Here is an 11,781-nt window from a genome sequence, read left to right as displayed (position 1 = left end):
GAAATTAGTGAGATGCAAGGGTAAATGCGGCGTGTCATCCACCGTGGGATTTGGCGTGGTCCATTGGACCTGGTCCAAGTAACAATATAACGTGTGATGGAGCGTCCCCGGCCCCAACGCGGCAGCTGACCGTGTGCGGCCGGTTAGAAGCTTACCCTGACGACCACGTCTGCTCCTCTTGTCAAACAACCAACTAACATTTGAACGCATTCCCTTTCGGCCTCTCTCTCTCTCTCTCTCTCTGGGGATCTCAACCGGCTTCTCTGACTTCTTCTGGTCTCCCTTCCCAGTCCAAAGTATTTTATGGTTTTCTCATCTCCAAGCACGAGGAACAAAGCAACATTTGACCAAATTATTGGATCTTACGATACTCTGTCAACAAAGTCATCCAGAGGCAGGGAAATGGAAACACAAATATAGAAATAGATATAGAATGGCCTTGAGACATCGGATGTCCCTCTCACCTCGTATCCTTTTCTGTGTTCATATACAGGTGGAAGAAATATCACTATTTTGAAACTTCTTCTCCACCATTTCTGTGGTCTCCTGGCACTCGAAACTTGGGAGCAAACGCAAGCGCAAGAGGATGGATTTCCTATCTACCCTCAACCTATGAAACGAGGTATTGCTTCTGGCTTATCCTCCTTCGATGAACATAAGAGCTGAATTCAAATGTTTTCTTTAGCAATTATGGTTCTTGTTATACGTCTTTCCTCAAACAAAAACAATTGTTTAGTTTGATCTGGTTACCTTTTGTTCCAACTAGCTTTTATGACAAATGCAGAGTTAGAATTTTGGCTTAGGATGCTGGAGGTTTTGGGTATCATAATATTATTGTGAGCTTGCCTTTCTTGTTTATGGAATTAAAACATATCTGTAGAAATCAAAACAGTGGTCATTTTTAACTTCTTCTCTTTTTTTTTTTCCTTAAAAAAAAGTAGATCTTGCAGTTAATCATCATGTAAACGTTCATTGGGTATGGTGATCTTGAGTCCAATTTGCTCTATATTTTTCTGTTTTACTTCATTGGGTAGATTTGGTCTTGAGCCATATAGATAGCGCTGAACGCAGGATACTCGGCTAGTGCGCATGAAACAAAAATTGAAGCGAGTTTCTCGTTGAGCGAATAGCTTTTATTCTGTAATTGTTGCTTGTTATGCATTAACAATCTAAAACGAGATCCAAGCAGAACAAAAAGGGTATCCAGAATATTGGATTTATGTCCTAGAAGTTGGATGATGGAAGACTCTATTGGAGATGAAGAGGAAAATGGAAAAATTAAATTTATAACGAGAAAGCGAGAATAGGATTGATGAACAGGGGAGGAGAAAGAAGAAATTATCTAATCGAAGAGGAAAAAGAAAGAAATCCAGTTATGAGAGAGAGACCCAGAAGGTGATGAAAAAGAGGAAAAACAGAGAAACTCCGTGTGGAGCAAGCAAGAAAATAGAAGGATGGCGAGCGAAGGGGATATAAAACATATGGAAACAATCATATGAAAGGAGGTGAAGACTGCATAGAACATTTATTCCCGGGGTTTCAATTATTCATAAACTAATTTTTAGCTGGCCGGAATTAAAAACTGGTGGAGTTTTTCTCAAATACTATGGATTGGTGGAATGAGGACTCTTGCCTTCTTTTGATTGAAACGGGATCAGAATGTTTTTTTTTTTATTAAAGTTGGATGATATTTGTGCTGAAAAAAAATGTGATGATGATTCTTGAAGGCTGGCGAAGTTTTACTTTGAATGTTGACCTCAAATGTTTCCAAGTAAAAAGAAAAAATGAATGTTGACTTGAACCAAATCTGGATCTTATTTTGTTCTCCTGATGTTGATTTTCTATAGTAGATAATCTAGCTTTGAAATTGTACTAATATAGATTCTATTATGGAGTTCCTGCAGGTAATTCAGGCACCAATCAGTTTATAGATTAAATCTATTGAGAGAACTAGGTAAACATTTGAAGGAGATCCAAGTATTGGGTATTAATTATAAACACACAATGACTTCAGCTGAGAATGGAGAGTCCAACTATGAAATCCAAGAGGATCTGGAGAGAGAAACAACAGGAACCAGAATGAGGCTTATGGATTACATCCCCATCTACATTCCAACAGTTGAAAAGGGACTCCTCAATCAAAGCCGGCATGAGAAAAGATTTCTAGATTTCCTAAGAGCCCATCCATCCAAAGATTGGTTCATTAGGTCTGGATTTGTTGGTAGACTGTCTCCTTTCTCCTTCTTAAGGCGAAATGGAAGTCCAGGAAATGAGTCCTCTCCTTCTGATCCAGCTCATGGCAGCACCCGACGACGTTTCCGTGTGCCATTCGTCAGAAAAATTAACTGGGCAGCTTTGATCGCATACTTCAAGAACTGGGTAAAGAATCCTGCGAACATGGCTCTTCTTGTTTGGTTGATCTTTGTTGCTGCAGGCCTCATCATGCTTGGTCTGCTCATGCTTGGAATACTAGATGGAGCAATACCAAGTAGCTCCCAAAGAAAGAGATGGACCGAAGTCGTCAATCAAATACTAAATGCACTCTTTACAATTATGTGTTTATATCAACATCCAAAATTGTTCCACCAGCTAGTTCTTCTGTTCAGGTGGAGAACGCCCGACAAGGTGGAGCTAAGGAGAGTCTACTGCAAGGATGGAGCACAGCGACCTCACGAAAGGGCTCATATGACGCTAGTTGTGATCCTCCTCCATATCACTTGCTTTGCTCAGTATGTCTTGTGTGGTCTTTACTGGGGATACACAAGAAAGACCCGACCGGACTGGGCTGAAAATCTCTGCATTGGTATAGGAATTGCAGCACCAGTTATTGCTGGTGTGTATACTGTTTTTAGCCCTTTAGGTCGAAGATATGATGAGTCCGAAACCGAAGAAGAATCGCAGCATCAGGCAGCCACCACTACCCAACCAAATGACACTGAGCTGAAGATATTTAACCGAAGGGTTGTGGTAACTAGTCCGGAGTGGATTGGGGGACTATTTGATTGCTGGGATGACCTCACTGTGTGTTATCTTTCCTTCTTCTGTACCTTCTGTGTCTTTGGGTGGAATATGGAAAGGCTGGGGTTTGGCAATATGTATGTTCATATGGTCACTTTTATATTACTCATCATTGCTCCTTTCTGGGTCTTTAATGTTTCTGCCCTCAATGTTGATGATGATACTATTAGATACATAGTGGCGATATCTGGCATCGTGCTGTGTTTCTTTGGGCTACTCTATGGAGGATTTTGGAGGATTCAGATGAGGAAGAGGTACAAACTTCCAGCCAATCCTTTCTGTTGTGGCTTTCCATCAGTGACAGATTGTATGCAGTGGCTCTTCTGCTGGTCATGCTCACTAGCTCAGGAGGTGAGGACAGGAAATTTTTATGATATTGAGGATGATAGCTTTTATCAGAAGGTCACCGATGAGGGCGGTCGGCCGGTCTTGGTTCCTTTGCCCCGGGAAGGAGGGTCCGGAATGTTGATCACATCGAGCATGGATTACCCTCTCCGTAGCTACTCTTGCCCACCCAAAATTGAGCCAGCTGATCTACAAATGTCTGGTGATATATTGAAGAATGGCAGTCAAGATGGGATTTCAATTACCATTGAGAGATCATCTACATGTGGGAAGGATTATGCAATGAGACCACCTCTTCCACCACTAATTCAACTGGAAGACAGCTAGCTTCAGAAGAAATAGTAGTATTGGAAGCAAATGGTTGCGCAAAAACATCAAAGTTAGCTCCTATTTGAGGTAGGAGAACGGATCTCCCTTTTCCCAGGAGAATTTTTTGAAGTTGAATAATCTCACAAATCTCAAAAACATTTCATGATTCCTTTATTAATATATTGATATAAGATGGATTTGTAAGGTGTTTTATGCATATAGTTGAAGACTATGCATGTAAAGTGTATTTTAGTTGCAAATCAATTATTATATATACTTCGTCTGATTTGGAATTTCTCTTTTTTTGGTAAATTATGGAAAGTTTATAATATGTATTTAGGCACATACACATGTATGTGTGTATAAACCTAGATTTATGTGTTGAGTTTGTATGGAAAATAATAATTATTATGCATAAAAATAGATCACTTTTTTTTGGGTGAAAAGCAGTGAATAGATCACTTGATCACAACTACACTTCTTTTGCTTGTAATAACCGTATACCATTATCAGACTGCTGGCACTCCATTTTTCAAAAATTCAACAGCTGGTGGAAGAAGTTTGAGAATTGATCTTTTTTTTTTTTCCTTTTAAAATCACTTGCTTTTATGTCTTCATTCATCATTATATAGTTCTAAATTTCTGTTGCAACTTCAAATAGATGCCCTGTTAAGAAGTTCAATTCATGAAACATAGCATTGCAGTATACTTAGTAGCTTACAGAAGCATAATTAATCCACAGCCTACATACCATGTATTGCTAAACCTAGTGTGTGCTGCTCATATTTTCAGCTGGTTGATATTTTAAACTCATTTCTTCATGTAATGTATCAAGAAATTATACCAAGGATAACTTCAGGCATCTATTCTTCTCTCTCATGCTGAAAATTTGGCTTATCTAATGACTAGCCTTTCCCTCATGCTTTGAGAGCAGGCAGTGGAAGAATTTCAGTAGTCATTTGGAGTAAAGAAACATGATAAATTGCTAGCAAAATATCGGATGGCACCCTCTTCTGCTCATGGTTTACGAAAATACTTGCCTGAATGATTTCAATAAAACCTAGTTTGGAAAAGCTGATAGGATAGAAAACCTAGTATGAGTTTTGAGATTTCATGTGATTTAATTAAATAAAACAGACAACAAAACAGCCCCACATCATGAAAATATTCCATCGGAAGTTCACATGAAAGAATAAAGAAGGGCACATGAAAGTATAAATATCCTGGTCTCTTTCTTCTTCTTCTTCTTCTTCTTCTTCTTCTTCTTCTTCTTTTTCCTTGGACCTGAGCAGGAACCAAATTCTTAAATGCACATAGATATGCCTCTAGTAACACATTAAAGAAGACACATGAAAGTGCAGGAGTTGCTTGTAGTTCATTGAAGTATCACATACACAGCTCTAATATCGAACCTCAATCCATGGCAGCATGTTGTCATAGAAATCAAAAACATAAATGGGCATAGATATACCTACGGTGATGCACTAAAGATGGCTCATCAAGGTATAGGAGACGATGTAGTTCATCAAAGTATAACACAACTTGATATCAAGCCATGATCCATGTCAGCGAGATTGCCAACAGAAATTTTCTTTTTCCTTTATTAAAGTTTTCCAAAAGAAATGAAATTAACGAAATATACATGGAAGGTAGAACATGGTAAAGAATATTAATTGCTAGAATATATTATGTTAACATATATGTATATATATCAATATCTACTTTTATATCATTTTGTATTAATCTAGGATATGATTAGATATGATTAGGATTTGATTTGATTTGATTTATTAGAATATATTATGTTAATATATATGTATATATATCAATATCTATTTTTATATCATTTGGTATCAATCTAGGATATGATTAGATATGATTAGGATTTGATTTGATTAGGATCTTCTCCCTTGTATAGTCTTCTCCTACCCCTATATATAGGCCTTGTATTCTCTTGTATTGTTGGTAAATAACACACAACTATTCTGTTTCTCTTTCTCTCTCACTCTCTTTTACTCTGTTATAATTCTGATATAGTATCAGAGCTTGTACACTTGAGGTTTCTTCATTGACAACCCCTTTGTACGTGGTTATTGGTGTTTCCTCCCTCTCCCACCTTCATATTGTTCTCAACTTTTGTCCTCTCTAATTGTGCTTTTTGATCAAAACCTGCCGTCGGCACATGTATCTAGTGCCCGTACGCAGCTCATGTGTTCCACATGCACCCGCTCGCACTGCACGTGCCCACACGTAGTCGGCATGTGGACCTGACGCGCCAGCCACCTCTCCGCATGTGCCAACACCCGCCTCGGCTTGGCTCCTGTCGCAGCTCCCGAAGCCACTCCTCTCCATACTGGCTCGGCTCGGCTCTCGCATTAGTCGGCTGGCTTCTGCATGAGCCGCTGCTTGTTTCTGAGTCGGATCAACCAAACTAACTTCTTAGACTAGTTTTCAACAGCCAAACTTACCGTAGGCCTTCTCCCAATTGGTTCCCATGCTTTCAAACCGATTTCAGCTGATTCTTTTTTATTCTCTTGGTGGTTTCCTCGATTTTTGGATGGATTCTCTACTTGGTGGTCTCTTCTTCACTCTACCAATATTATAGACAAGTCTGAGCCCACTCACCCTATTGCTACCATTCTAGATTGCTCCAACTATATTCTCTAGAGTCAGGAGATGTCTAGTTTTTTCAAAAGATGTCAAGTATGGGAGTATGTCATCGGTGATGAACCTGCACCCATCCAACTTAAGGATGAAACTGATAGAGCACTCCTTAAGCATAAACATGAATGAGTTGGGAAGAATCACTAAATCATTATTTGGATTCACAACATCTGCACCCTCACTGTTCGCACTCAACTTGGCACTTATGCTATAGCTAAAGCAATATGGGATTTTCTTGCCACTCGTTTCGTTATCATTGATCTGTCTCATCCTCTATCGAACTTTTCATTATCTTCACTAAGCACCCAATCAAACTATTAATGCTTTTCTTGCTGAGATTCATCCCCTTTGGGCTCAACTTGATCTGGTTTTACCTAAGAATGATATACATACTATTCTCTAACATTATTTGCAAAATCATCTTATTCACTTCTAGATAGCGCTTTCTGATGACTATGAGCCAGTTCGAGCCTATTTGCTCAACCACAGCCCTCTCCCTACCTTAGAGACTGCCATTACTGAATTTTTATTGGAGGAGACACGTCTTGGTACTCCTTGGGCCTGTCCTACTAATCCTTCACTTGCTGCACCTATTCATGATATGGTGGCCCCCGGCTCCCGCTCTTCATCTGGGCCTCTTAAGTGCGACTATTGCAACGAGATCGGCCACACTCTTTGGACCTGCCCTACTCGTAAGTGTCGCCACTACTACAAGGTTGGCTCTGGGCATTATCAAAATGAATGCCCGAAGGCTCCTCCTCCTCAGCCTTCCAGCCCCACACCACCTCTTGGACGGCCTCCTAGATCACATGCTCCATCCGGCTCCAAGGCCTCTACTGCCGCTCTGTCACTGATGAGTTCTCTCCATCTTCATATGTCACTCTTTCTCTGTCTGATCTACAGGCACTCTTTGACCAATACAAATTTTAATCCAACACATCTCTTTTCACTGTTATGTCTACTATATCAAATACTTCTGATTTATATTTGATTTTGTTTTTAGTAATTATATGACATTTGATCCACGTCTCTTTCATATTAAGACTCTTACTCCTTATGCCCCTTTGATACACACTGCTGATGGCACCACTTTATCTGTCACTCAAATTGGTTATGTCACTATCTCTATCTATCCTTTCCTTACATATTTTTGCTTCCTAACCTTACTCTCAATCTCATTTCTGTTGGACAACTTTGTGAACTTGACTATGATGTTTTCTTTTCTCACTCTAGTTGTCGTGTGTAGGATTCTCGAACAGGACAGGTTCTTAGGACAGAACGTAGGGATAATCGCCTATTTGCTCTCACTTGCCTCGATGTACCCTTGTTTGTGCCTCCAGTTGTCTCTGCTGCATCTACTACCTCCACATCCCTCAATCGCTGGCATTCTTGCTTTGGTCATGTCTCTTTTAGTTTTCTTCGTTCTTTGATTTCTAACGGTCAATTATGATCTGTCCACAATGATACTACTCAATGTATGTTTTGTCAATTATCAAAACAACCTGCTTTATCTTTTAATAACAGTGATTCGTATGCTAGTACCTTTAATCTTGTTCACTCTAATGTTTGGGACCCTGCCCCTCACCCCACCAGCGGTTGGTCCCACTATTTTGTTATCACTATTGATGATTAACTTTGCTTTAGTTGGCCTTATCTGTTTAAAAATCGATCTGAACTTTATCAAATTTACTCAGATTTTGCGGCAATGGTTCACACACAATTCTCTTGCCACATCAAACATCTCCATTCTGATAATGATGGAATATAGGGACTCCTTCTTTCATCTCTTACGCCAACATGGCACCCTTTTCTAGTATTCTTGTTCAGGCACCTTTGCGCAGATGGTCGGGCAAAGTGCAAGCATTGTCACATTCTCGATATTACTTATGCTCTATTTCTCTCTACCTCTTATCCTGAATAGTTCTGGGGTGAGGCTGCCCTCACTGCTATCTATACTATCAATCATCTTCCCTCCCCTGTCACTATTCATCAATCTCTGTATGAGCATCTCCATGGTTGAGCCCTTGATTATTCTACATTCTGGATCTTTGGTTATGCTTGCTTTATCCTTCTCATGTCTATGAGCGCAATAAGCTTTAGAGTCACTCTCGGCTCTGTTGCTTCTTGGGCTATAGTCTAGAGTACAAGGGCTATCGCTGTTGGGATCCTATGTCACAGCATCTTCATATCTCTCGTCATATTATTTTTTGAGAATATGCGATATTTGTTTTATTGTCTCAGTTCCACCCCTCTATCATTTGCTCCCCTCCCTACTTCACTTCTTGTCTCCTTGATCTTTTTCCTCCTGAGTCTCCCGAGTCTCTCGAGTCTCCATCATCTTTTTCACAAGTCCCCTTACGTCCTTTCCACACTGACTTCATCATTGAGCCTTTTTCTCCTTACAGTGCTGTCACCCCTACACCACCGCCTCCTCCCCCCGTGGGCTAGCCTCTCCTCAGGGATTCAAGCTCCATACTGTTCGTCGATCCACTCATCCCATTGAGAGTAATCCTTCCTCTTATCTCTAGAAAAACTTTCATTATTATTCCACTATTTTGATCTTTCATGAGCCTCGCACCTATCGTAAGGCTTGTTTTGACCCACGTTGGCAGCAAGCTAAGCTATGCAGGAGGAACTTCAGGCCTTAACTCATACTCACATTTGGATAGTTGATCTACCTATAGAAAAGTCCACTGTTAGATGCAAATAAATCTACAGGGTCAAAACCCACTCAGATGGGTCTCTTGAGTGATATAAGGCTTATCTTGTGGCCAAGGGCTTCACACAGGAATATGGTGTAGACTTTGATAAAATATTTGCCCCTATTACTTGTCTTACTTTAGTTTGCTCTCTCATTGCCATTGCTGCACTTCATCGTTGGCCCTTTTTTCAAATAGATGTCAAGAATGCCTTTCTCAATGGTAATCTTGAGGAAGAAATCTACGTACAACTACCTCCTGATCTTGATGTCCCCTTCAGGCTTTCTATAGGCTCAAACAGGCTCTTCGGACATAGTTTGCTAAGTTCAGCAGTATTGTTCATAATCTTAGTTTCTCCTTCAGCCCTCAGGATCCTGCTCTCTTCGTCTGGCACTCTTCACATAGCACTGTCTTACTTCTTCTGTATGTTGATCATATAATTATCCTTGGTGATGATGCTGATGGTATTTCTGATCTTAAAGGGCATCTCCAACATCAGTTTGAGATGAAAGATTTAGGCCACTTATACTACTTCCTTGGCCTTGAGATCACTTCTGACTCTACTGGTTATTCTCTCTCTTAAACCAAGTATGCCTCTGATCTTCTTATCATGCCGGCATCACCGATACCAAGGTTGTCTCCACTCCACTAGAACCACATAGTCATCTCAATTCTACTGATGGGATGCCTTTTTTCGACCCTACTCGATATCACCAGCTGGTTGGAGGATCGGTATATTTGACTTTCACCCATCCTGACATTGCATATGCAATTCATTTGGTTAGTTAGTTCCTTGCTGCCCCTCATACTTATTATGCTGCTATCCTCTGGATTCTTCGTTATGTATGAGGCATCCTACACTATGGTCTTCATTAATCTGCCCAATCTCCATTTGTGCTTGTTGCCTACTCTGATGCTGATTGGGCTAGTGATCCTACTGGTTGAAAATCTATCATTGATTTTTGCTTGTTTTTGGACACCTCTCTTATCTCTTGACGGAGTAAGAAATAGATGAAGGTTATCCATTCCAATGCCGAGGCGAAATATCGAGCTCTTGCTAATATAGTGGGAGAGTTGATTTGGCTTCGGTGGCTTCTCACTGATATGAGTGTGGTTCATGATGGCTCCACTATTCTTCATTGTGACAATCGCAGTGCTATTGAGATTGCCCATAATGATATCTATCATGAGCACACCAAACACATTGAGATCGACTGTCATTTTATTCATGGTGAAATCATTCATCATACAGTTCATCTTCATCATATTTTCTTTGGGGATCAAATTGCAGATATCTTCATCAAATCTCATCCTCCAAGTCGATTTCGAGAGTTAGACATCAAACTCAAATTGTCATCTTCCGTGATTACTTGAGTTTGCAAAGAAGTGTTAGAATATATTATATTAGAATATATGTATATATATCAATATCTACTTCTATATCATTTTGTATCAATTTAGGATATGATTTGGATTTGATTTGACTTGATTTGTTAGAATGTATTTTATTAACATATATGTATATACATATCAATATCTATTTTTTATATCATTTTGTATCAATCTAGGATATGATTAGAATTTGATTTGACTTGATTTAATTAGATTAGATTAGGATCTCCTTGTATAGTCTTCTCCTATGCCTATATATAAGCCTTGTATTCTCTTATATTGTTGGTAAAATAACATACAGTTATTTTGTTCTCTCTCTGTCCCGCACTCTCTCACTCTCTATTATAATTCTGACATTAATTAACTAACAAACTGAGTTGTTCACTTGAAACCGAACAGATTGGATAATGAAAACCAATCTGAGAGGCAGAGGCCGCACGAATGCTTCGTCGAAGTAGTGTCAGAAAACACACGTCTCCTCTGGTACGTTATATGCATCACAGCAAGTCGGCCCTAAATGGCCCCATGCAACCATGCTTTTGATGGGCTCTTTGAGGCCCAAGACTTAGTCCTCAAGCTACAGGGCCTCACTGGCGTCCATGTTGGAACGAGAACCACCTGGGCAACCAAGGGTCAAGATATGATACATACTTCCACCCTGGAACATAACTTCAAACTAATTTAGAACCCATGCGTGGGATGCAATTTTTCTAAATAATATTTAATTTTATTTATTTATTTTATTATATCTATTCTATAAATATTTTAAAAATATCTCATATATCTTATATATATAATAGTATATATTAGATAGTAGATTAGATTAATAAATAGTGAATCATTGATTATAGGGTGACTCGCGAAAATTTTTCATTTAAATTTAAACTTAAAAGTATCTCTCCATTTAAGTTTCACTTAAAAATAACTTCCCAAATGACATGAAATGATTATATTGCCTCTGCAGTTATAAAAATAACACCAAAACAATGCTGTGATATTATAAAACAGTACAGTCTTATTATAATATAATATTATTTTATTATAAAAAAATACTATCTTACTATAATGTAAGGATATTATAAAATAGTATTATCTTATTATAAAACGATACTGTTTAATTATAAAACGGTACTGTCTTGTTATAAAAGAATACTGTCTTATTATGATATAATAGTAGTATTGTCTTATTATAAAACAGTACTGTCTTATTTTAAAATAGTATTATCTTATTGTAATGTAATGGTATCATAAAATAGTACCATCTTATTATAAAATAATACTAACTTATTACAAATAATATTATTTTATTGTAAAAAAATATTATCTTGTTATATAAGCATCATTTTAATTAAAA

The 11,781-nt window shown here is 38.6% G+C and overlaps 1 protein-coding gene across 3 annotated transcripts; it reads left to right on the top strand.

Moving 5' to 3' along the window:
• The first annotated feature begins 307 nt into the window (after positions 1–307).
• LOC105044767 (uncharacterized) lies at positions 308–11,352 on the top strand. 3 transcript variants are annotated; one of them, XR_003800850.2, is made up of 3 exons: positions 308–622; positions 1,905–3,759; positions 10,827–11,352. XR_003800850.2 is itself a non-coding variant. In XM_019850523.3 (2 exons), the coding sequence occupies exon 2, from the start codon at positions 2,005–2,007 to the stop codon at positions 3,688–3,690; it is 1,686 nt and encodes a 561-aa protein (XP_019706082.1). In that variant the 5' UTR covers positions 309–622; positions 1,905–2,004; the 3' UTR covers positions 3,691–4,199. The 3 variants fall into 3 exon arrangements, 1 of the variants encoding a protein (XP_019706082.1); XR_002164722.3 differs by lacking the exon at positions 10,827–11,352 and adding an exon at positions 7,583–7,841; XM_019850523.3 differs by lacking the exon at positions 10,827–11,352 and having other exon boundaries at positions 309–622; positions 1,905–4,199.
• The last annotated feature ends 429 nt before the right edge of the window (positions 11,353–11,781 follow it).

The sequence above is a fragment of the Elaeis guineensis genome, chromosome 5 (assembly GCF_000442705.2).
Source record: "Elaeis guineensis isolate ETL-2024a chromosome 5, EG11, whole genome shotgun sequence".
NCBI classification, from domain to species: Eukaryota; Viridiplantae; Streptophyta; class Magnoliopsida; order Arecales; family Arecaceae; genus Elaeis; species Elaeis guineensis.
This window is presented reverse-complemented; position numbering and strand designations above follow the sequence as displayed.

What these genes read in the sequence shown, in the direction of transcription:
- LOC105044767 (XM_019850523.3), top strand. Translation starts at nt 2,005, where the DNA reads ATGACTTCAGCTGAGAATGGAGAGTCCAACTATGAAATCCAAGAGGAT.